Source organism: Neolamprologus multifasciatus, chromosome 3 (assembly GCF_963576455.1).
Source record: "Neolamprologus multifasciatus chromosome 3, fNeoMul1.2, whole genome shotgun sequence".
Lineage (NCBI taxonomy): Eukaryota > Metazoa > Chordata > Actinopteri > Cichliformes > Cichlidae > Neolamprologus > Neolamprologus multifasciatus.
Genome location: NC_140441.1, coordinates 8,775,972 through 8,802,185, shown reverse-complemented (window position 1 = coordinate 8,802,185; position 26,214 = coordinate 8,775,972). Strand labels below are relative to the sequence as shown.

General features: G+C 39.6%; 1 protein-coding gene and 4 long non-coding RNA genes across 10 annotated transcripts; 3 read left to right on the top strand and 2 right to left on the bottom strand.

Annotated features, from left to right (window-relative positions):
* Window positions 1-1,092: 1,092 nt before the first annotated feature.
* On the top strand, window positions 1,093-4,535 carry LOC146521447 (uncharacterized). The gene is made up of 3 exons (XR_014873417.1): window positions 1,093-1,287; window positions 3,342-3,686; window positions 4,083-4,535. It is a non-coding gene; the product is annotated as an uncharacterized LOC146521447 (long non-coding RNA).
* An 8,451-nt stretch (window positions 4,536-12,986) lies between these two features.
* On the bottom strand, window positions 12,987-26,141 carry LOC146521443 (CXADR-like membrane protein). Of its 4 annotated transcripts, none has more exons than XR_014873336.1 (5): window positions 25,970-26,141; window positions 19,045-19,398; window positions 18,577-18,936; window positions 14,764-15,968; window positions 12,987-14,685 (listed from the first exon to the last, which is right to left on the bottom strand). XR_014873336.1 is itself a non-coding variant. In XM_085155140.1 (5 exons), exons 1-5 carry the CDS (start codon window positions 26,040-26,042, stop codon window positions 14,013-14,015), a joined length of 849 nt encoding a protein of 282 aa, XP_085011266.1. In that variant the 5' UTR covers window positions 26,043-26,140; the 3' UTR covers window positions 12,987-14,012. The 4 variants fall into 4 exon arrangements, 3 of the variants coding, with proteins under 3 accessions (XP_085011266.1, XP_085011265.1, XP_085011267.1); XM_085155140.1 differs by having other exon boundaries at window positions 12,987-14,030; window positions 15,925-15,968; window positions 25,970-26,140; XM_085155139.1 differs by having other exon boundaries at window positions 12,987-15,968.
* On the top strand, window positions 16,919-21,286 carry LOC146521446 (uncharacterized). Its single transcript, XR_014873400.1, has 2 exons — window positions 16,919-17,402; window positions 17,818-21,286. It is a non-coding gene; the product is annotated as an uncharacterized LOC146521446 (long non-coding RNA).
* Window positions 22,830-24,871, top strand: LOC146521445 (uncharacterized). Of its 3 annotated transcripts, none has more exons than XR_014873382.1 (3): window positions 22,830-23,025; window positions 23,640-24,180; window positions 24,553-24,871. It is a non-coding gene; the product is annotated as an uncharacterized LOC146521445 (long non-coding RNA). The 3 variants fall into 3 exon arrangements; XR_014873383.1 differs by lacking the exon at window positions 22,830-23,025 and having other exon boundaries at window positions 23,578-23,848; window positions 24,012-24,180; XR_014873381.1 differs by lacking the exon at window positions 22,830-23,025 and having other exon boundaries at window positions 23,562-24,180.
* LOC146521444 (uncharacterized) lies at window positions 25,014-25,749 on the bottom strand. The gene is made up of 2 exons (XR_014873439.1): window positions 25,637-25,749; window positions 25,014-25,569 (listed from the first exon to the last, which is right to left on the bottom strand). It is a non-coding gene; the product is annotated as an uncharacterized LOC146521444 (long non-coding RNA).
* Window positions 26,142-26,214: the final 73 nt, after the last annotated feature.

Below are 26,214 nucleotides of genomic sequence, written 5' to 3'. Positions count from 1 at the left end.
CCGTCTGCTAGCCTGCGTGTCTGCTTAGTTAGTTTTTTATTCTCAGTTTAGTTAAGTTTATGTTCTGTTACTGCCCAGCAATAAAGCTGAGTGTTTTGAGTTTACGTCTGCCACAGAGTCCTGCTTTTTGGGTCCTTCCTCCCTGCCTGCCTGCACACATGACAGCTGCAGCTTGTGCACAGCGGTGCAGCAAAGCTCCCTACCAGAACCTCCAAGCGCTCAAACCCTGCTAAACTCACTGTGCTGGATCCCCATTAAATTTAGATTTAGTTCTGTGGACTCATTCAAAAAACAGTTGAAATGCTTATTTTTGTAATAATAACATTTGAGTACCAATTTACTGTTTTTGTGTTTTTAAATCTCCAGTGTTTTGGTATCCTTTTAATCCTGTTAAGTTTTTATTTCAAGCACCTATATGACTGTCATAAGACACTTTATCAAGAAATGTAATGTAATAAATGTAATATGTAATACCGGAGGCTACCAGTAGATAGAAGCAGACTTTAAATCTGGATCAAGGTCATTTGAAGATTGAAATGTTTTCAGACTGTTGGGTTTATGCTGAATCATGAAGTGGAAAAGAAGAAGTGCTTCAGAAATCCAGTCTGAGTCACATGTTCATGAGTTTGACATTTATCAAACACAAATCACACAACCTTTAAACGTCCACTGTCCAAAGCCCTCCACACACTCAGCTAACCAGTGACTATGACGTTAACCATGTTAGTGTTTAGTTGCCTGGATGACTGAGCATGGATCAAGACATGTTAGTGACTCTCTGGACTCACACCTGTAAACTCCACTGTCAGGAAACATTGCATTAAAAATAGACCTGATTGTGTGTTATTGTGTGATACTCCATGCTAATAAAAACAATTACACACAAAAAAGTTTGCCTTCATAAGGGAGTGATATGGAGAATCAATGCAATTATAACTCACTGAACAACATGAATAGACACATAGACCTTTCTTTGAGGTGTGGGTGTCATTAGTCACCTTTGAAAAACTGAGTGTCTGAAATATTTGAAATATAAATCATGGCTCCACCTTGTTTGTTGTCATGCTTTTGTTTGTGATTCTTTGGTTAAAGAGAAACCACGGGTCAGAACAAGCTGCTGAAAAAACACATTCACACATTCACATTTAGATACTGAGGATTTTTACTCTTGAAAAAACAACCATCTCATGGATATTTCTCACACTTTTAAAGTGGAAATGTCCTCTGTGACATCTGCATCTCTCTGCTGGACTTTACTTTTTGCTTACCTCCTCTGTGTCTTTGCAGGTGAGACTGAACGTGTTTTAAATGCAACAGGATTTTTCTGTTTTATGAAATAATACCTCATCAAGAATTCTGTTTTGTAATCATTATTAAAAAGTGTGTTTAGGTAGGCTGTGTGACAACAGTTTAAGAGTTAAACCTGAATTGGAACTGAGTCCTGATACAGAGAGCAGACTGAGAGAAAACTGATTTTGTTAACCCTGAGATGAAACTTTTTAAAGAGCGCTAATTAGAACTCAGTTGCAACATGACACTCCGATAGCCCGGGTTTGTCCTCTCCTTCAGATTCATTTGCTTCATTTCCCCATAGATCTGTTATCTGCTAAATCTGCAGAAGTTTAAACCTTTACAAACATTACAGTAATAACTTAACAGAAATTTCTGGGCAAGCTGGTTTCATCTTCAGCTCACAATACAATCTCTACTTTAATCTAACTCTGTGGACAGTAAAGCAACTCTCATTGTGTCAGGAAGTTTCTCTGCACTCAGACATTTGTCAATTGCTGATTTCTGCACAGAGATGGGCAGTAATTCGTTACAGATAACTTTTTGCATTAACTTTGCTGGCAACGATTGAAACAACGGAAGCAATAACAAATACACTGGACCTAAAACAATATGCAGCTGGAATATTTATAGATTTGAAAAAAGAATTTCATACTGTTAATTACTCTACTACTAATACTAATACTACTAAGCAAACTACAGTTTTATGACATAATCCTTTATGCATAATCCCATAATCCATTGTTTAGTGTATTGAGTAATCAGAGCACTACATGCAGTGACTCCCAAGCTAGGCAAGTGGCTCCAGCAGATCCCAGGAACAACATCTGAGATCTTGGAAACCAAATATTAGAGATGTACAAAACCAAGTTTCCAAGAGCATCTCAATCATGAACAAAATTAAGCAGGTTCTAGACTAAATGTCACTCTATGTTCTCTATATTCACTCTAAAATCCATTATCATGCAAAATAATATAATTTCAATATTTTAATATCTTATTCAAAATCTTTTTAACCAGAGAGATGGGGAAACAATTTGAGGGGTAAAGAGAATTTCAAGGAACTACTAGGAAAAGTTTTTGTGTCTCTGTGATATGTTTCTTTGTATTAAACACACTCAGGAAGCAGCTGAACAACTACATGACTGAGCTATAAACATGTGAAGGGGGTAGGAGTACATAAGTGTCACTTCTTCCCACTCATTTTCAAGAACCTGTTGCACGAGAGGACAGTTTTATCCTTCCTGTGCACATGCTCTTAGTACATGGGCATACTGGCTTAAATATACATGATCTTATTTTGCTTATTCGTGATCAAAATAAATGATCAATCAATCAATCAATCAATCAATATCTTAGTATTTCTTGAATATTGAGATCTTGCCTGGTGTGATGGACTCCAGCCTCTATGGATCTTATGCTCAGAGCTTGTTCTCGTGCTGCCATGATTAGTGCCTTTGTGCTCTCTTTCAGTGGTAGGATGTCTTTCCATTAGTAGGAATCCTGGATGTCAGTCACTTCCTCTATCTGCCTGTGGTACATGCACGTCAGTGGCCTTTCCTTGCATGATGGTTCCTTATCTTGCTCCTCTTCTTTCTCGGGTTTCTGCTGTCTCAGATATTCACAAGTATTTGATCAGTTGTGCCCATCTTCTTCATATACTCATGAATGTTTTTTGTTTCATCCTGCAAAGGGCTTCTGAGACTCCTCCTTCCTTTGCTTTGAAATCTACTGTGATTTGCTAACTCCTCAGGACTTGCCTTATTCGCTGCAGGTGTTTAGCGTTGTGGCTTTTCTAGCAGCCTCTTCATGGTTCTCATTTATCTGTGGGATTCAGGCCTGAAGTGCAGTCAGATGGTAACAAAGAGAGGGAAGGTAGCCAGAACTGAAGGCAACATTGGAGACATTGAGGTTATACACATGCATATAGAGACACGCAAGCTAACTCGTTAACTGCTTCTGTACACCTCTGGTCCAGTTTCGATGATCTCACTGTGAAGTAAACAGCTGTAATTAGATCCTTGTAACCTCTGTGTTGTACCTTCTCTCAGACCAGCAAAACATCAAAGCAGGGGTTGGACAGACGGTCACTCTGCCATGTCAAGCTCCAAAAAACAACAAGTCCATCATTGCTGCAGAGTGGAGCAGAGCTGATCTGGGGGATAAATATTTACTTTTGTACTGGAAAGAGAAGTTTGATCCAACCAATCAGCATCCGTCTTTTAAGAACCGGGTGGATCTGCAGGACAGACAGATGAAGGATGGAGACGTGTCTTTGATTCTGAAGGAAGTGACGACTACAGACAGTGGAACATACGAGTGTTGTGTTGTACAGAGAGGAACAAATATGGATGATGAAACCATCAGCACCATCTACCTTAGAGTCGTTGCTCCAGGTAAGACAGTAGATTGTGATATCAGAGGACAGGTTGATTCCCTTATGTGGCTACAGAAACAACTATACAGAGGCCAGAGACAGGACAGATCTATTTTTTCTCAAATGGACATACTAGCTTAAATACAGTAGGCAAAGAGCCACATGTCTACCAATATGCATGGTGCTCAGTGATGATTCATTTTTAATAAGACAAACAATTTCTTAGCAAGAAGCCATGTTTCAAAAAACAAACTACACTACCAATTTGCTGTATCATAGAGCTGTTAGATACACAAGAAAACCATGTGCTTTATATGTGTTTTACATTTTGGTGGATAATTTCTAAGAGTTTCTGTACATCCACATCACATTAGATTTTCCCAACTGAAAACGCTCACTTGTTTCTCACCTGCAGGACAAACAAGAAGACGCAGAGAGGCTGTTTTTGATGGAGCGATAATTGGTCAGGGGGTTTATATTGCAGCTGTTTTTGTTGTTGGCTTGTTTATCTTTTACATATGCTATAGAAGAATGAACCACAGGATAAACTGATGTTCTGAGGACAGACAGAAACTGGCAGTGTGGATAATAGTGGGCCTTTGGTGGTGGCAATACAAATATAGTTAAACAGTAAGTCTGTGTTATAGATGAGCAGAAATGGGTACTCTCACCAAAATGCCAGGTATAATTTATAGTTTATACATTTTCTGTAAGCAATTCTTTGTGCGTTTTTTATTTTCAATAAATCATTCACATGTATTAATGTTGAGTGTCTTTTGATAGTTGTCAGCTTTTTTACTGTGGATATACATAAAATTACTTTTTAAATGTATTTTTTAATTGTCACATAGTGTCATTGTTTCTAATAAAATGTTATGTTTTAGATTATATATTTTATTCAAATTTTAGATCAAAATCATGACAACAGTTGATGCAAGATACTTTATGTTGTAGGACTGGGACCCTACAATAATACAAAGAAAATCCTAACAATCATATGACCCCCTGTGAGTAAGCAATTGGTGACAGTGGGAAGGAGAAACCCACTTAACAGGAAGAAATCTCTGTACACTCTGCACATAGTGGTAGGAGAAGCAGCCAGACACTAAAAGGGTGAACAATGATAGTGAACAGACCAAACTGTTAGTGTCGGGTGCATCAGTGAGATGTGTAATTACATTTCCAGGAAGATTCTCAACAAGTGAGGGTGTTAGTGAGTTGCAGTGTACAAATTTACCAGAATTTGCAGTTACAGTGTAGATTTAACACAGAAATATAAATCCACATGTAACCGACCCAGAGTTTGGGCCGGTAAAACAGATTAAATGTTCCTGCAAAACAGGGAAATGATGAGACAGAGACGACTGGTGAAGTTTCTCTTTGCCTCGCTTCTGCCATATTGGAGAGGAGGACCTATGACCTCGCTATTCTGTCTCACTGAGCAATGCGCCACCCGGAGGCCGGGGGATGCAACTACCTCTTACACATAGTTCACTTCGGTGACAAATCTCTCATTTTTAACAAGTACTACTTCTGATGGGATCACACATTAGTGTGTCACACACAGTTAAATGGAAGACGCCAGCTGCTAATAGATTTCTGACTTAATTTAAAGACAAGTCTGCAAACCTGAGAGGTGTACCAAGAAGCAAAGTCAAGGGGGCAACAAGCTAAACTGGTAAATGGACTGATTTCTCTTCCTATCTACAAGATAGTGAAAAACTAACCCATGTCCTGAACAACCTGTTATGAAAATCTAATTATTTTGAGTACAGGCGACTTCAAATAATAGTGAAGTAAAGATGAGCAAGTCAATCTGCTATTAACATGCTAACAAAATAAACTGAATGTGCTGAACAATGTTTTCTGCATTATATCAGGTTTTGGCATCACATAACTCAGCTGTAATCTCTGTGTCTCAGTACAGACTCTGTTCAGACCTGTGAATCTGAAAGTATTTTTAGAATCAAGGTGGAGTCATGTATGACTTAATCAAATTTGCTAAAGATACTCTACAAATAAACCAGCTGATTGTGAGGAGTTGAGCTGGGAGACACTTACTGAGTTTTGATGGTATGATCCATATCTGATTGGCAGTTAACATCTGCAGCATCCGAATTAGGACATATCACACAGTTGTTTTGTTGTTGTGTATTAAATGTTAAGCACTTGGACCTGATATCCCCTCCTCCTCTTTTGTTATACTGTACTTATTTGTTGTTACCCTACAGTGTCGTGTACTAAGTTTCTGTAGCTAAAATGGGAATGGCTCATGTAACTGTGTCACTCTGCATGACTTTGCTGCTTGTCAGTGTCTTTGTTTTTGTTTCTGTAGATGGGGTTCTGTTAAAAACCAGAGTTCCCCTCTGAGATAAAGCTGAATAAACAGTATCAGCCTAGTTTTCATGTTACATAACAAACATTTAGTTTCACATTTATTCAGTTTCTCTTTCGGTGTGAAAGGGTCATGAGATTGGGTGGTTTATCTGTGAACTTAACCACTTGGTCAGCAGTGCAGTTTTCACCACAGAAACAAAGAAGTGTTAAGCTGCCATTGTAGCCTCGGCAGTGGTCACATCACACAGTTGCAGTCACACACAGTGAGCATAAACATGTCTCAGTGTGATGTGTTTCAGGAGTCAGGATACAGCCATGAAGCTTTTTCTTCATTGTTAAGTTTGTTTTTCAGTGATGTTTTGTCAGATTGACCCTTTTCTTTTCCTTTAGTTTGTCTATTTAAAGATCCCAGACAGCTCATTAATCAATCAGTCATGCCTGAATGAGTTCTCTGAATGTTAAAAGTGTGATCAGGTTAGTTTCTTTTTCTGCGACTTGTTATTAGTTTGACACTTTTCTTTTCTTGTAGCTATTTAAAGAAGTCCAGACTTCGCGTACACTTGCCAGCTCTTTCTGCTTATTCAGAGGCACCTCAAGATGTCTGCAAGCCAACTGAAAGATGAACCTCTTCTGGAAGTCTTGGGTTTGCCCCAGGAGAACTCCTCCTAGTAAACACAGCAAGGTACCTGATCATGGGCAGGGCGTAGGTGTTGATAGCCTGGATCTTATTTTGTTTTCAGCTGATTCCCATTCACCTGTGGGATCCCAGATACTCTGTATCTGCAATGTTGCTTTCTGGTAGTTCAATCCCCTCAGTTCTGACTACCTTCCCTCTCTTTGTTACCATCCGACTACACTTCTCCAGCCCGAACGACATTCCAATGTCATTGCTGTATATCCTGGTAGTGTGGATCAGTGAATCGATGTCTTGTTCACTCTTAGCATACAGCTTGATGTCATCCATGTACAGGAGGTGGCTGACAACTGTTCCATCCTGTAGTCGGTATCCGTAGCCAGTGTTGTCAATGATCTCACTGAGGGGGTTCAGCCCTATGCAGAACAGCAGTAGGGTCAGAGCATCTCCTTGGTAAATTCTGCACTTGATGGTGACTTGTTCTATGGGTTGACCTCTAGTGCTGTTCACCACATCAGTAGGGAAAAAGCACACGGATAATATCAGCCATGGTTCGTACTTCCTGTGTTGTTGGTTGTAATGTTAGATTGCATGATGGGAAGGGAATAACCTGGAGAATGGGCTCTCTTTTTATCGTTTCCCCTCCTGAAAGCAATGTCAGGGATCTCATGTATCTGATATTAACAAATGAAGACGTCAGGCCTGGATAGCCTGGGGTTGATTTACTGTTTACTTGATTTTTCTTTTTTTTTCTTTGTATAAAAGCTCAATAAACTGTGTTTCAAAGACCTCTGATTTTATCCAGAGGATCTTTTCTTGTGTGTGATTTTTCTTTTTTAATTTGGTTTTAATAAGTTGAATCTACAAGTGACATGCCTGACCAAGTTTATCATTTTGGCGCTAGATGTTTGATCTGACATCAAAGGGTGCAGACTGCACACACAGTCTTCATGCTGACTGTAATGTACACTTTGATAGGATTTTGTTTAAAATCAACACAGCCCACAGCCCCTCTGTTAATCTGTAATTCTCACAACATTTTTTCTTCCTTTTTTAAAAAATTAAATTGAGACTTTTGCTGTAAATGTCATAAATAACAGGAGATGGCTGTGCAGGTAAATTCATTTTATAATCCACTTGATTATGGTGATATGGTTTATATACAACATATAAACCATAGTCATATTACAACATTAATCATAGATTACATCTATATATAATCTAGATACTGTTACTCAATATAATCAATGAGCAGAGGTACCCAGGGAGTGTCTGCAGCAGAGCCTTGAAAGTAAACGGCATGAAATACTGCCCTCTTCTGTTCACTGAGGAGGACTGCATCGTGTTTAAGATAAGATAAGATAACCTTTATTAGTCCCACACGTGGGAAATTTGTTTTGTCAAGTGGACAGTGCAAAGTTATATAGCAAAAATGAATAATATGCTGTACACCAGCGGTCTCCAACCTTTTTTGCGCCGCGGACCGGTTTATGCCCGACAATATTTTCACGGACCGGCCTTTAAGGTGTCGCGGATAAATACAACAAAATAAAACTAGTACCGGTACCGAAAAAAAGAAGATTTATTCATAACACACGTGAAAAGACCCAGGAAAACCGAGTTAACGATAAAAACGATAACAAAATAACGCTGAAAACCGATAAAAACCCTGAAAACCATACATTTCACACCTGAGCCTCAACTCTCGCGGCCCAGTACCAAACGATTCACAGACCGGTACCGGTCCGAGGCCCGGGGGTTGGGGACTGCTGCTGTACACAACTGTAGAGAATAGAATAGAACAAAATAAAATACTATATACAGTAGAATAAAATAGAATAAAATATACAATAGGATAAAAATAGAATACAAATGCTGTATACATCTGAGTAAAAATACAACTTTGTCAGAAAAGAGTATTGTACTTAGTCTCATTGCACTTAGTCTTATTGTGTGGGTTTGATCAGCTGCAAAAGTCTTTGTTGTGGAGTCTGACAGCAGTGGGAAATCTCTCCGTCCCACACTGTGGGTGCCACTGAAGGAGCTGCTCAGTGCTGTCAGAGTCTCCTGCATGGGGAGCCACCATTCTCCTGTCACTCACCACCTCCAAAGGGCAGCCTAGAACAGAGCTGGGCCTGCGGATCAACCTGTTCAGTCTCTTCCTATCCCCGGCAGAGATGTTGCCACCCCAGCAGACCACACCATAAAAGATAGCTGAGGCCACCACAGAGTCATAGAAGGTCTTCAGGTGTGAGCCCTCCTCTCCAAAAGACCTGAGTCTGTGCAGCAGGTACAGCCTGCTCTGCCCTTTCCTGCAGAGGGCGTCTGAGAGAGAGAGATATTAGGCCCCTTATGTCAAAATACGTGATTTATGATCCCAACTAAACAAAATATGCCCTAGGAAGTAATAAAGGAAGGCTCTTTTAAGAGAACCGGCTCTTTCGGCTCCGCTCAATAAAAAGAGACAAACAAATCAAAAGAATATATAGAATAATATTTGTTTTTTAAACACCTCTTAAAAACACATACAGTTGTGCTCGTCACTGAGCTGTTTGGCATCTTGTAAACGAGCTGCTTTGTGACATTAATGTAGTAAAAGTTTATTCTAGCGGCTCGACCATGCAGCCCTTTTTTTTTTTTTTGAAGCACCTCTTTTTTGTGCATCTTGAAAACCATATTATATACTAAACACCTCTGTCTGGTTTCCTTTTCATTTTATTGTGGACCTGTTTGTTACTGTTGTCCAGTAATCTGGAATTTCGGAAATCTGTTTTTTTCCTATTTCCATTTTTTCTATTTGTTTTCGTTTTTCCTATTTCCATTGTGATTTGTGTGCTTTTGCAGCATTTGACTTATTGCTGGTGTTTTTTTTTTGTTTTTTTTTTTAAAGTTGCAGTCTGTTTGATGTCTCAGGGCCACCATCGATAACTTATTGTCATAATCAAAGTATGAAAGGACAATGTTTACACCTTGAATCAGAAGGGCTACAACAACATCATGAAAGAATGGATCCATCCTTCCTTTTATTAGCAGTTCAGGCTGATGATAGTCATGGTGCAGAGGTGTGGGCCACTTTGTACCCTTCCTTGAACACGAAAATGAGTTCACTGCACTCAGATTGTCTCAGCAGTGACTTTTTGCGTGGCTCACAATTTTTTTTTTTTGTATGTGTAGGGTTGTCAGGAAGACCGTGACAGGTCAACCTGTATGAATAACTTCAGAAACGTGTCTCCCACACTGATGAATAGAACCAATCACAGTGTTGGTCTTTGTCTAAGTAGGAGAAGTTTGATCAGTTTCTGACAGTAAGTCAGTGGTTAAAGCAGCTTGATTACTGATGCAGTCACTCATCAGAAATCAGACCACCTCCAGCTCACTTCATGTCCGCTGAACCACAGTCATGTACAGAAACATGCAAGTTGTTTCCACAAATCTGCAACACGATCAACACAAGATGGCAATGATAAAATTAATGAAACCCATTGATAATTAATATTGAGATTCTCTCATTTTAAGTAAGAAAAGGTTTCCCTCAAATCTTGGACATGGAGAACTGTCAATGAAGGCGTCTGACAGACACTGACATGTTTTCATGTATTCATTTGTGCAGTTTCCTGACTGATTTCAGCCACTTGCCCACAATTTTTGCTTTGTCTCAGACCATCATAGAGGTACCAATTTGTTTCTGTCCATCTTAATAGATATCAGCCAGCTTAACTATTTAAAGGGTTTTTTCTCATGTTTGTTGCAGACTGACAGGGAAAACTTTGCTTTTACTACAAACCACAACACTGGCATCCTGTCACAGAGGAAGAGGAGGAGGGTTCAAGTTTGAACTGGTCAAAGTGTTAATCTGATATCACTGAGAGTTGGATAAAGAACACATGCAATGATTATCTATAAAAATCTATTGTTTCTTTATCACAAACATCCACTTTGGTGTGGGATCAGAGCAATGTTCCGTCTAAACTGTGCGGGTGCGCAATTGCGCACTGCTGGCACGTCTCTGCGCACAGAAAAAATCGAACCTGAATTGAAATTAAAATTAAAACTTTAACAATTCTGTTTTGCAGTGTTAGTCAGTAAGTGACTGGCTGCCCCCCTGTAGGATTAGAACGATGCCACCATCCCATAGTCCAGCCAATGATGCAATTCACATTTTGTAACAGTTGCTGTTGTAATGCAGTGTATCACCACATGGCGGCGCCTCCCGTCTCATGACTGGTGTGTCAACCCCTTTTTGTTCTTCTTCGCACTCTTCCTGTAATGGATGTAATGGATGTAATGGATGCTCCTGTGTGTACGCAATGTACGTAATGTGTGGTAGAGGTAGCACTTTTATTTTTGATATTCAAAATAAATGAGTACTTTTGGAAAGTCAGAAGCTGTTGCTCATTCGCTATCCACCTGCACACCTCCGCGGCTGGGAGTTTGTGTGTTCGCTCAGACACATGAAAAATTAAAGGGAACATTAGATCAGAGGTGTATTAGATCAGTTTTGATAGAGGAGAGCGAGACAAAGAGTTAACAGGAAATCACAACTAATTAAATACAGTATAGTAAATTGATACAGAAATACTGAATTTTACATTGCTATACAGGAACTATACAGATAGCTGCACAGAAGTTTAAACAGCGTGAAATAACTGTTTTACAAGGTGATGTATTACGACTGGTAAAGTCAGAATTCTGCTTGAATACCATATTTTTCAAACCATAAGGCACATTAAGCAAAACAAAACAGTCAGATAAGTCAGAGTTTACTCAACTCACTCTTCTTGCCTCCTCCACTTCCATACCATTGATTCATTCATGTTGAATTCTCTCACAGCTGTTTTATTCCCATGTTGTTGCAGTATATTAATGACTAACCTGGTATTGTGGATCTCAGTTGTTCTCCTGACTGATGTTTGGTCCATTTACAGCATCCTGCCATGCGATTGCATTTGTCTCTAACCACCAGAAACCCTCACTTTAACTTTTATCGAGTGGAAAAGAGTTAGCATTCATCCAATTGAGATGGTTTTTAACTCTCAGTGATGTTGCAGTGTTTGTTTGACTTTGGGACCTGAAGAAGACTGAGTTTTGGACCCAGTTTACTCTGCGAGCCTCCTGACTGCGGTAACCGTAATGCTCCTGCAATCCATCTTCGTAGCTTACCAAAGTCATACTAAAACATTTTTTGATAGGTTTTGAGCGCCGTGTACCACGTAAAATCGGTTTGAGGTCAGTAAGCGCAACCAGGATTATAAGTGCAGAGAATATAGTAATCATACAAAAGTAATATACCCTAAGAAATACTAACAGAAATTACTCTCCAAAATCATATAGATGATACAGGATCATAATTATTGATTTATGTCGGTTTTATTTTAATGTTGCAGCTTTAGATGGCTGGAACAACTTATATACTGCTCAGTCACTTTATGTATAATAATGTAGCATTACATAGTAATTAAATAAATGGCAGGGAGTACAATGTTTGAATTCAAAATACAGTGGAGCAGAAATAGAAAACTAAAAAATAAATAAATACATCAATACGGTTCAAACATACAGTATGAATTATACTCTATAAGGACTCAAGTACATGTACTACTTTACTTTGTGTCACTGGTGGTATTAACAGATCTACAGCACTCTGTGTAAGATATAGAAGAATAAGCTGTTTCCTGCTTTCTCCACTCATCAGTCTGTAACTCAACTAAACCCATAACGTCTGTGTTCTCCACAGTCTGGTGGTTTTCTGTTTTCTCTGCTGTTTTGTTGAATGTCAAACTCAAACTGACCTCAGTGGCATTTCAATTAAGTTGTGATGTCACAGCTGAGCAGTGCAACAAATCAGGGTCAGTCAATTTAAACCTGACATGAGTTCAGAGATTTGATGCTTTTTAGGCTTTGCTGTAGCATGACATGATAATTATTACAGTAATTGATCACTGAAGCCTAATGATGTGTCGTGTGTGTTGAAGCTCTGAAGAGTGTGTCGGGTAATTTCAGGGGAGTTTTTGTGAAGCGCGTATCGAGGCTCGCTTTGATTACGTATTCAGTGACGCTCGAGGCGTCGCGGGCAGTCCGTACCACGTGACTGATTCAGGAACTGGTTTGCCGGTTTACGCCAGATTCGAAATAAAATGGGCAGAAAAACACAGCTGATTTCCCCATCACATTGTGTTGTTGAATTTGATTACGTACGTGCTACATAGTTGAGCTTCTTCTTCGATGGAACCAGCAAGGAAAAGATTTTTTTAATATCTCATCTCTCCTAATAAAGTATGCACAGAGTAATACATATCACAAATGATAAGAACCATAATATAAATAAACAACACCACAGATCCTATAATCTGATTTCTGTCTTTTAGTTTATTAAAAACTGAAGCACCACACACTAGTTTGTGTCATTATCCAGATGTACATAAGCATGCCAAAACGTTGTCCTGATAGTTTCCACTTTCTTTTGTATCAGACATCTGATGGTGTTGACAAAGTACCCTACTTTCTCTCATAACACGTTTTTCTGACAGAAGCCATCTTGTTTTTCATAATTTGCGTATGGCCTCTACAATCTACCTAAATGAGGCTGTTTTTACAAGAAAAAATAATCAAATCTTGGATTACATCGACTTGACGCACGATTTTAATCACTTAAAAAATATGTAAAAATACATTTTCAATTGCATATTTTGATATTATATAAGGTATTGACTTAAATACTTACATTATACTTACACAATACAAATATTTTACATTACTTTTAATTTTTTTTCTGTATTTTAATATTATCACACCTGCTTCTGGACAATGGATTTTTAAGCTACTGGTTGTACCATTTAAAATAAATATATATTTATAAAAAATGCAAAATCATAGTTTTGTTGTATAAACATTGCCTTGGTTTGTCTTTTAGGCAGTTGGGTTAACACTTGTATGCATATTTTTAACCACAAAATTGGGTTTTATCTGCTGGACATGTTTTGTCCCTTATCTCAAGAATCACTGGTTTATTAAAAAGTGAAGCGCCACACAGTTTGTGTGATTATCCAGATGTACATAAGCATGATTACACAATCATACCAAAACTCTGTCCTGATAGTTTCCACTTTCTCTTTTGTATCAGACATGCTGAGACAATATTCGTAATAAATAACCATGAAAACAATTTATTTATTCAGTTTAGAGGTTTACACATCACATCATTACAATCAAAGAGCCTGTTTCACTTGAATCGTCCACTTGATGGCGCAGTAGAGCAAATGAATCATCACAATGCTTCGAACCATGAGTCGACCAGTTGAATGGAAACCTTCAGTTCATCACGAGGCTTCATCTCACCATCACTAGTAGTCATCATCTAATGACGCCTTTCCTACTTCAGTAGAATGCCAGGACCTAGAAAGGAAGAGGGGAGAGCTTAGTGCAGCAAGAGCAAGCTAGGTAAGGAAGCAGTCTGTACAACAGTGTCTACGGCAGCTTGAAATAAGTTGCATTAATAAGGCCACAAACATCACCGCTAAACCACTGTGTGTGCGTCGTGGTACCCCCGTAACACATCTCTTGCTAAACAGTTTTTGGACTAACTTGTGCTCTGCAGGCAGAGCTTCTTTAGACTGCTAACTGACATGTTAACGGTTTTCTTTATATTGACGCAGAGCCAAAGGTAACACTATGAGTATCTTACATTATTATTATTTTGCCAACAGAGAGATTGTCTGGGGACTATGATGATATTACGCAGGTAACCACTGAACATCAGTTCTGAGCCTGTGCTCCATCAGTTTGATGGTGGCTCTCAGATCCCTGTAATTGAATTACGTGTGCCACTATAATATATATAAATATATATACTATAATACCTGGTTGTTTGTGTAAACTTCGTACAGAAATTTTATTTGTTCTGTCAGCTCACATTCTCTACATGTCAGTCTGAGGGAAAGTGCTGATCCTGATGTTGGTGTGTCAAATTTGTATTTCACTAGTTGACATCACATCCATACCTTTAGAATGTGGTAGTAAACCCATACAAGGTCCTCCCTGCTGCCTCGTACTTGAATCAGAGTTTGATCGATGTCAAGTGATCAATCAATATCAATCACAAGATTTGATATATCAAAAATCCTTGTACATCGAATCAGAGTTTGATTGATGACAAGTGATCTATTGATATCAAATCACAAGATTTGATATATCAAGGATCCTTGGATATCGAATCAGAGTTTGATTGATGACAAGTGATCTATTGATGTCAAATCACAAGATTTGATATATCAATAATCCTTGTACATCGAATCAGAGTTTGATCGATGACAAGTGATCTCCATCCATCCATTCGTATCCGCTTATCCTTTTCAGGGTCGCGGGCGCTGGAGCCTATCCCAGCTGTCATAGGGCGAGAGGCAGGGTACACCACTCTGTCGCAGGGCTAACACACAGGGACAGACAACCATTCGCACTCACATTCACTCACACATATACACCTAGTGGCAATTTGGATTATCCCCACAAGCTGCATGTCTTTGGACGGTGGGAGGAAGCCGGAGTACCCGGAGGGAACCCACGCAAACACGGGGAGAACAAGCAAACTCCACACAGAAAGACCCCCGGACCTTCTTGCTCTGCGGCAACAGTGCTAACCACCATGCCACCGTGCTGCCCTATTGATATCAAATCACAAGATTTGATATATCATATATTTGATATATCAAAATATTGATATATCAAAGATCCTTGTATGACGTCGGAGCGCTTTTGAAAATATGTGGTGTCTTGATAAACTGAGCAGATATTTGAGGTTTACACAGCTACATTCTCGCCTGAAAATATGTTAAACGTTTATTTTGTGACCCAGAAAGAATAATAAGAGTAATTTTAAAACTAACTAGCTGCTGCCATTGTTGTAAACTGAGCAGGGCCGCACTATGAATTCTGGGACACAGTTTCTTCTTCTTCGGGGTTTAACGGCAGCTGGCTTGCTTGTACATGCAGTGCTGCCATCTTCTGTTTCAGTTCATTATTACACTCTTAAATCCTACTACTTATTCCTGCGTCTTTTGGGATCTTACGAAGCTTCAAACGACGCGTCGACTATTAAATTAGTCGTCGATGATTTTGATAGTCGACGTAATCGTGGCAGCCCTAATATCAACGCAGAGATTGTTCAGTAAACTTAATTTGCTACTTCATCACTCGGAGGAGTAGGAAGTGGGGGATTATTTTTGTTCTTTTTTTTACAGATCAAAATAACAGCCACGGGAACTGGTACAAGAAACAAAAGAAAATATATCACTTTATATCTAATGACTCCATCCTCTGTGTCTCCTCCTGTGTGTCCTGCAGGTGAGAAACAGGTGTGAGGTGTCAGCTGTCAGGTAGGTGATGAGTGAAGAACAGAACAGAATCCATTTCCTCTTCAAACTGCTGTCAGACATTATCTACTGCACTCTGATCACATCACTCAGACCAGCTGCTTTCTACAAAGTCTCATCAACAACATCTTTACAAACAAACATCAAGTCTAATGAGCGTCTGAACTTCTTTAAGTTGCTTGAAGACATTTCACCTCTCAACCGAGAAGAGTGTCCCCCCAAAAGGGACATGGACCCCCTAATGATCCTCTACCTAATCACAATAGCCAAGGTGTAAAAACAGGTGTAGGTCACAATCAGCCAAGGTTTCAGGTGAGCTCATTGTGAAATCTAGCCCCATAAGACCCTAGTCCTATTATGAGAGGTCAAAAGGCCCAGGATGTGCGTAGGCGTTAAGGTGTCTGGGAAAGGATCTCAACACTGAATTATAGATGGCAGACAGTTGGTGACAGACAGTTTTTCACTATGGCTGAATGTTAAATTACCGTTTGAAGAGTTGAGTGAGAGATCTGATTTTTGTAGTTTTGTCCATTTTGGAAGTATTTTGTTACTTTTCTGAGTGAATGCCAAAACGGCCTATGGGACTTCTGAATTGATTTGAATTCCTTTTAGATTATTGAACGTGTTGCACAACACATACAATTAAATGTGTGTTGGAAATATTTGATTAACCTTGGATAACGTTTATTACTCTTATTGCTAAATTACTTTACTTTGATGGGACCCATGCAAATGGTTTTCTATAACATTATTTTAAATGAAATTCATTATAAGAATTATGACTTTGGTTATTGGTTTATTGGCTGTTGTATAAAATATGACATTAATTATTTGACTTTTCTATTTATGGATTTATTTTTCAATTGTAATGGCAGTAGAATGCTGTTCTGTTAGACCATGTGTTCTTGGGGAGTAGAAAGCTGCAGACTCTCGCTCACGCTTGCCTGGGAAAATTAGACAAGAGGGGACCGTCTCTAGTGGAAAGTTACTGAGACACTGTTGTTTAGACTAGAATAAGAGAGCTTCTGTAATAAAACTGTCAGGGGCACACCACCAATTTGAGATCTGCGGCAACGTGTCATGCAGGACGCAGCTCCCTTCTAGAAGTAATAAAGTGTTAAATGGTCTACTGAGCAGTGTTTTGTCTTCCATTGGATGCCTCAGAGGAATCAAAAGATCTGTCTATAAATTTCATCTCACCATAAGATACATAATATGTTAAAAGTCCGCTTGTTCACTGTAACTGTTTTAGACTACGTTACCCATGATGCACCTCGATATCTGTACTTCCGGTTGGGAACGTGTTCAGCGCAGTTCTGCACAGATGAGAGGTGTGTCGGAGGAGTAACGTATTTACTTGCGTTCCTGTGTGGGCTAATACTGTGTGCGTGCTTACTATGTGAGTATTGTAAGATGAGAGTGATGCTTGTTTGACTTTATCTGTGTAATACTGTGTAATCTGTGTAAGAAGCTAGTCCCGTTGCTATCGCTAAGATGCGTTTTTCTGGCCTACTACAGGCAGCCTTGTGTTCAGCCCATATTTCATTTCATATACGACTTACTGTCAAGCATTGTGGTTGTAGGTAGATGTAACTACTTACTATGTTTATTCTCTGAATCGTTGTAATCTGCATAGGTCTGGTTTGCCAATTTATATACGAGCCAGAAATTCATTTATGGTCCTAGGGTGCCATCTAGTGGCCATGAGGTTATGGCAGATTGTATAACATTACGCTGGAAACCCACAGTACTGTATAAGGGGTACACTGCTATCCATAGCGGTTAATACAAATGTTTGTTCTTTCTGTTTACAGATGACCACACACACCCATATACACACTCACACCCCCTTTACCTGCATGTGAATCCTGTAATGCAATCGCTTCCCTACCAACGCTATACATCCTGTTGATGTCATCTGCCACCTCCTTATTAAAGTTATTGGAACTACATCACTGTGGAGTACCATTCCTTCTGACCGAGGACGACTCAGTTGAAGCGTGATCGGCAATCAGTGCAAACATACCTTACATAATACATGTATATTTGAGCTCTACTGCTGTTGTTTGTATTTTATCCGCACACTCAGGCTCCGTAGTCGAAGCACTTCTGACTAGCTTATTATCAAGCTGCAGTCAGGCACCCTGATCCTTTACTGCGTTACATTGTGCCATGCGTTTATGAAGTGGCTGTTTGGTTTCTCTAATTTAGAGGTCTGAGCATTCCTCGTTACATTGTACAGTATACACAAAGATTTTAAGTTTGTTGAGTTCTGTCTTCGGGAAGAACCAGTTTTTGTCTGGGTGTGTTGCTGGGTCTGAGGTACACTGGGATGTTCTCCCATCGGGCTTAAGTCTGGGACTCTCCGCCATTTGAACCTAGAACCGAAGAAGCTTCTTGGATGAGAGGTGAAACATCTTTAAGCAACGTAAAGATGTCCAGATGCTTTTCTTTCCGAGCTCCTTAGATTACGATGACCTGGATGACTGAAAACCTTCACAGACAAACAAACATCAACAACCAGGAAGCAGCTTCACCTCTGATCACACACACACTCAACTCTACTCACTCACCTGGAGGAACAACTCTCAGGTTGACAACACTGATGAGGTCACTATCCAGTTTTGCTCTCCTTCTGTGTTTTGCTCCCTTCACGAAGACGCAACACATGTATGTTCCAGTGTCATTAATTGTCACGTTGTTCAGAATCAAAGACACGTCTCCATCCTTTATCTTTCTGTCCTGCAGATCCACTCGGTTCTTAAAAGATTGATGCTGGTCATCTGGAATAAACTTCTGGTCCTGGTAAAAAAATACATTTTCTGTCCCCAGATCAGTTCTGCTCCACTCTATAACCACACTGGGATCGCCGTTGAGGTTTGAAACTTGACATGGCAGAATGACTGTCTGTCCAGCTGTCGTGTTTATCTGGACTGAAGGACAGGAAGCACCACAGAGCAGAGAGGTTAAAAACATAATAGAAAACATCAGCAACTAGGAAGCAGCTCGTTTTTTGATCAAAAACAATTGTAGTAACTCACCAAGAGGAAGAATCTTTAGCTCGATGGTACAGGTGTGCTCTGTTGCTCTCTCCCTCTGGTTTGCTCCTCGCATGACGACATGGCATTCATATGTTCCACTATCAGCAGGCGTCACACTGTTCAGAATCAAAGACACGTCTCCATCCTTCATCTGCTTGTCCTGAAGATCCACCCGATTCTTAAAAAACGGATGCTGATGATCTGGAACGATGTGCCCATCCTGGAACAACAAGGCATAACCTGCCCCCAAATCAGATCTGATCCACTCTACAACTATGATGGGCTTCCGATTGTTGTGAGCTCGACATGGCAGAGTGATGTTCTGTCCAGACTCAGCTGTGATGTTTATCTTGTCTGAAAGAGGAAATAACAGAGAGGTAAAAGTGAGAGAGAGAAAATAGAGATAAAGCTAATGGTATCCATTTAAAAAAATCCAATGTTGCCTTGTTCTCGAGTTACCGCAGTCACAAGATTTTTGGAAAACTTGACTTCTGACCAAGGTCTGGTCAAACTCATCTTCATTCTCACATTCACACAGTTGGTTGTCCAGGCCGCTGCCCACCTGCCTAACCAGTTGACAACAATACCCCATCAGCCTTTTAAAGCTGAGGTATCAGTTTGAAAGTCCTCTTTCTCGAGTTATCTTGTTCACAAGGCTGGGTGTCCCCACCAGCTGCCTTTACCAAAGTTAAAACAGATAAACCCACCCACCCTCAGACCCCAAATTGTGAGGTGTAGGGATGGGTACCGGTATCCGGATTATCGGACCCGGAGTTAGCAACATCCCCCAACAACCCGAAGACAGTCCTGGCCCCTAGCCCTGCCAGTGTAGCAGAAATGATGACGGATGATGATGGCAGCAGCAGCCGTTCTTCTCTGCGTGAGTAGCTTAATGTTGTTTGTGTGTAATTTACGTTGAGTAGGCTAACCACGTTATTACATTAATGCATGTAAGGTGAACTAGCAAACATCATCATAGCTACATTCAGCTGTCTTCTTGTTTGATGGCAGATAATCCCTTCAGCCTGGCCAAAAAGGCTAAAATGACCAAAGAAAAAGTGGGAAACAGTTAAACACGAGAGGTTTTTGCAAAGTTTGTGTTTTTTCCATTGTTTAAGCACTGCTTCAAGCCAAGAGTGATGCCATATATGCCCCATAGCTGCAGAAAAGGCTAACATTGTTATCTTTTTACAAAAAAACAGCTGAACATGAGAGGTTTTTGGACCAATTTTGTGTTCTCCATTCTTTAAGTACCGGTTTGGCACCGGTATCGGATAAAACCTAAACGATACCCATCCCTAGTGAGGTGTGCACAAAGGTAAAGTTAATGCAGACTAGAAATAAGGAGCCTGATGCAAGAGTATAGGTAATGATCATTCCAGGGCAGTGTTTGTGTATTATCTCGAAAGTAAGAGTGACAAGGTGCAAGCAACACAAAAGTTTCTGGCTGATACAGCCCCATATGGGCAGATTAAATGTATCAGATCAGAACAGACTTTATGGAAAAAACTTATCAGACTCTTCTTAGCAAAACTGGGATCAGACATGAGACCTAAGAACCACACACACCACATCAAAAGAGTACTGCTAAGCAAAACTGGCATACACTTTTTGACATGGCCAGATGTATGCTTATAGAGAGAGAGTTACTTAAGGAGTTTGTATGCAGTACAAACAGCAGCTGTGGTGAGCAACAGATGTTTTAACAAACTCACAAAACAGACACCGTAATTGATGCTGACAAGAAGAAAGCCAAACCTTTTCAAGATGCAAAAATTTGGAACAGCATATTATGTTTATAAACAGAACAAGAGAAAACTAGACTCAAGGTGTGCAAAGGGAATGTTAGCTGGAAATGACAAAAATATTTCAACCTACTGGGTCTTTTATCCTAACAGTGGGAAAGTGCTCAGCCACAGACTCGTCATGTCTGTGATGAAAACAACTGTGAGAAGACAAACACAAACTGACATGATGCCATGTGATGAAGATGACTTTGAAATATAAAAGAGGACTAAAAAGACAAAGTTAAAACATGGGTGTAGACTTTGAAGAAACTTTCTCTCACACTGCTTATCTGACCACTATCACGGTATCTATGCAAAGAGCAGTACAATTAAACATGGTTTTACATCAGATGGATGTTAAAACTGCCTATCTACGTGCACCACTAAATTGTGAGACATACATGAAACAACCAGAGAGCTAAAAGGTAGCTGAATCTGATACAAATGAAAGGTTGGTGTAATCCCAGGCACTGATTTGTATATGGGACAGTTGCATGTGGAATAAAAGGAGCAAAAGGTACAGAAGTGTATTTTATGTGTTCATTGTTGCGCGTCATCTGTGTCCTCATGTTTAGCCTGCCGCGGCCATAGGTTGGAGGAGCCGCAACAGTGTGTATGTTGAAAAAGTAACTGTATGGGCTAAAACAATCAGGCAGAAGCTGGAATAAGATGTTACATGAACATATGAGTGGGAACAACTTAGTGCTCCTCAATTTTATGGTTACACATGAACACCAAAGAATGAAAAGGTAATCTTGATAAAATGGGTAAATGACCTGATCATTGACGCCAGCAATAACAACACACTGATTGTTGTGAAGGAAATGTAGGCAGGAAAATTCTAAATGAAAGATTTGGGTAAACTGAAACGTTTCATTGGTGTTGATTTTGACCAGAGAGATAACTATGTGAATATGTCACAGAAAAAAAGAAAAATATGTGGGAAAAAAAAATCCTTGAAAGGTTTAATATGCAAGGTTACAAAGCTAGAGCGACACCTTGTGAGCAAAAACTGAACTACACTGATGGTGTAGAAAAGATGAACGATTTCCAAAGGTACAGAGAGGCCGTCTGATCAGTGCTGCAATAAAACCAGAGTTCTGAGCACATAGTGATACAGATTGTGGGGCTGATGTGACAGACATAATGACACAGCAGAACTGGTTACTGTATAGGCCTGACTGTGAATGATCATTTAATGTAATAGAAAACTAAAAAGCAAACCACTGTTGCATTATCCAGCTGTGAAGCTGAGTACATGGCCTTAGCTACAACTGTACAAGAGAGTATGTACTCATACAGCTGTTCGAAGGTATCGATGGACCTATGCACCACCTAAGGTTTATGAAGACAACCAGGGTGTGATAGCATTGGCAATGAATCCTTTAACCAGACAGAGATGCAAGCGTAGTGACATAAACTATCACTTTATAAGGTCAACTGTAAATGAAAGGAAAATTATTTTGGATAGCTGTCCAATGGATGGGATGGTAAAAGATGTGATGACAAAACCTACAAAAGTTAAGTTGTTTAAATTTGAATGGTTTAGGTTCATACCATGCATAAAAAAGTTTTATATGATACTGGGTGAGAAACCTCGTGTTTTTAGGAGAATAACAAAGTGAGAGCAAGTGGAGGTGTTAGATAAAAATATGCTCTAAACTGTAAGAAGGACATCTTTCTTTAGTATTTTCTAGACACAGACAGTGTTTGAGCTGATGTAGAGAGCATATAAAGGAAAATGGAAACAGCCAATAAAATCATTGTTTGGCATCCCAGATAGCGAGGAGACATTGAACAGATGTTGATTTTCCATCTGAACCATCAGAATCGTCAGGCTTGAAATGTCAACACAAAACCAATGTTGAAACAACATTGAAATACTGATGAAACCTGACACTGACATTGAAATAACATTGATTCACTGTTGTTCTGTCATCGTTGATTGTTGATCTATTTAGAGTTGACAAGGTGAGAACAATCACGTTGAAAAACCATTGATTTATGGTTGAGCGGAAATTAAAGCTGCTACCACTTGGACTATTCCATAGCCCCCCCTCTCACAGTGGTACATCCCTTCAGGTAACCATTGTCTTGTACAGTAGAGCGGGACATTAGATTTACTCTCAGCGGAATTGACCGGAGAAGGCATCAGTTCATGCACTGCACTGGCCTGCACCACGATTAATATAAGGTAAGAATGAATGACTTTTGTTCTATTCTTATTTCCACGGTTGCATTTGAATAACAGTAAAAAACAAACAAACTTGTTAATGTAAAGTTTTGGACAAAATGTGGGAGCCCGAAATTGTGTCTACTTTCATCTTACAATCCGGCAACAAATAAATTGCACTGCGAACAAAGTCAACAAAGAAAACATTTTTGTTTCATACTTTTCCGTTATATTCCCTTACAAAGCTAGCTAGCTAGCTTTAACGGTTCGAGGGTTCCTTTGTTCTTGCCGTCGCCTCGGCGCTTGACCCAGACTTTCGCTCTGTAGTTGCTTTTTAGCATAGTACTACAAAAAATTGTAAATCTGTGATATATGATTGATAAACGTAAAGGTAACTGTATAAATGTGTTCAATGACTTTGTTACTTTTAATGATTGGAGAGCACCCGCTTCGATTCGCACTCAATTCAAACTTTACGTTGCACGCTCACCTAACTTTACGTTGCACGCTCACCTACCTTGCGTTTGCACCTTTTGTCCACTAACAGCTAAAACTGCGTTTTATTATTTATTTATTAGTTTTTTGCCTCTCACTGCTTAAGCCATTAATCTTTCTGGAATTGTTTTTTTAAACAGATGCGACCTCACAAAAGATATTAGCTATGCTGTCAGACCTGACGACAGCTGTTAACGAACTCCGTGAGGAGGTCAGAGCCATCCGCCATCCCTGCTGCAATGAATCGGTAGATGCTGGGGTATTGCCTCTGGATTTGCCCTTGCACAACATTGAGGAGCTAAACAATGCAGAGGCAGCTCTTCAATCATAAGAGGCAAATAAGGCAATGGTAAGTATATAAAGGTTATGTACACTTTGTAACTATAAAGTGTAATAGCTGTCAGATGTGATTTAAATACATAACAACGGCCTGTTGATTAAACACACAAGCACTTGCATACACATTTAAGACATGAGACACGCTAATTCCATCTCTTAAAATGTGTCTATAGGTGAGACGCTTTGCCTTGATTGACACTGGAGGTGCGAGTCCGCCGTGTAATGGCTTATGCCATTACAAACGAGCCTCGGTACTCAACTGGGCAGGGAAAAAAACCAAGGACCAGACAAAGCAAAAAATGGCATTTAAAGATACAGCGCTCTGCAAATGCATATATGGTGGTAAGTTTTACAGTTTTTTTGCTATATTACTTTGTCTTTCTTAATAACAAGACTTTCATGTCCAGTTAATCTGGAGATGGAGTCTTTGGTCTTTGGCTTGTTTAGTCCTCGGGTTGTAGTTGTACAGCCTGAGGACCCCATGTTTATTTTGTTTTAAAGGATACACGGCACACCATGCTAAGACTTATCACTTTTTCCGCTCATAGCTCTTTGGGAATCAAATACGGCAGTTTGCAGATTTACGCCTGGTGACTTTCATGTTTATCAGCCTAGGAGTTTACATACTTTCTCCCTGCTGAAGACAGTTAACAAGAGCTTATTCATGTGCTCTAATTCACTTTTTTTGTTTGTGTGTGTGTATTTTTTTCCTAGATGGCCTGACGCAGCAGTTAGGGGCAAACTCTATGTCCGAGTTTGTCTTTGCACAAGCAGTGCAGAAATGGCTCCGATACGCCCCAGATCGTATGGGTATGGGTGGTGCAGGACGCACATCATGCATCCCCATCCCAGAGTAAAAAATTACAAACTTCTGTGAAACATATAAATGTAAATAGCAAACTGTCTTTTAATAAAGTATTTAGCAAACGAAACATGCCTATTGACCTTTTTTTGTTTATTTTTTTTCTCTGTTACATCACATGCAATGCTTTCTTATTTTAGGATATTAATATTGACATGATACATTGTGAGACATTTGTTGTTGTTTTTTTTATAAAGGGTGTCCAATTTGAGGAATAAGTACAATTATGTGTTTAGGTGGTTTAAGTATTGATGGAAACATGCAGTAGTTTAGTATTGGTTAAAATACCTATAAAGAGGTAGATTTCCAGTCATGATTTAACTGTTGTTTTAATAAAAAGCAACTGTGCGAAAGAGGTGGAAAATCAACACCATAGCTCAACAGTGTTTCAATATCAGAATCTGACATTGTTTCAATGTCAGGTTTCAACATTGATTCAACATCAAAACCTGACGTTGTTTCAACATTAAAAAAGGGTGCAAGAGTGACGTTAGGTCAACGTCACACTTCAACGTTGATTCAATGACGTCGCCTGATATTGACTCAACGTTGTTTCAATGTTTCCTTGCTATCTGGGATGTGACGTGCATGTGGCTGTCAATACAGTTAATAAAGTCTCTCTCTCTCTCTCTCTCTCTCTCTCTTGGGAGCGATGTTAAGTCTAAAAATGGCGGAAGGCTGTTGTGTGTTCATTCCTCCGTAATAATCCTTGGTGCAGTCTCGATATTTACACCAGAATTCCCGCGCATTTCTCCTTCGCTAACACTTTCAAATAAGAAAATATGAATGCTGCAGAAAATCGTTAATGTGGTGATTTATCACACAGAGCGGTAAAACAAAGATTTTAATTACAGTTAATTATTTTAGCACTGAGCGCGCTCTCAGTGCTGCTGTGAAGGCGGCGGCAGCACATCAGCGCTCTGAAACTATTTAAACATAAAAGCTGACTGTCCCACCGCCAAACGTGGAAATCATTCGTCTGCAGAACAAAGTCAGTTGAATGTGACTGATTGAACACATATTCTTGGTGTGTGTTCTGCGTTCTTGTAACTGCGACAGCAGTAGAGTAAGGGCGTTTCCACACCTATGGCTCGTTTACTCTGGTCCCAAACCGAGTTTCTAAACTGGTGGTTTGGTTTGTTTTCACACAGAAAAATCAAAGTGAACTCCAAACAAAATGTGTCACTACAAACAACGTGAACATGTCTGCAAAAGGTTCCGTCAGAACAACATTTAAATGAGATTAGATTAAAACAAACTGTCACTTACCATCGGAGCCTGAGGCGAGAGTCACAGAGAGTATGATCCACGGCACAAATCCTGCGCGGAAGATGTTACACATGTTCTCGGTGACATCTCTATAAACACCAAACAAAGTTTTCAAAGTTTATTCCAAATACAACTGCATGTTTCAGCTTCTGTTTTACAGCGTGCCAGAGGATCAATACCAGGCTGCGGATTGATACTGAAACTTTAGACTTGTAAGTTCCTGCTCTGAACTTGAACTTGCTCAA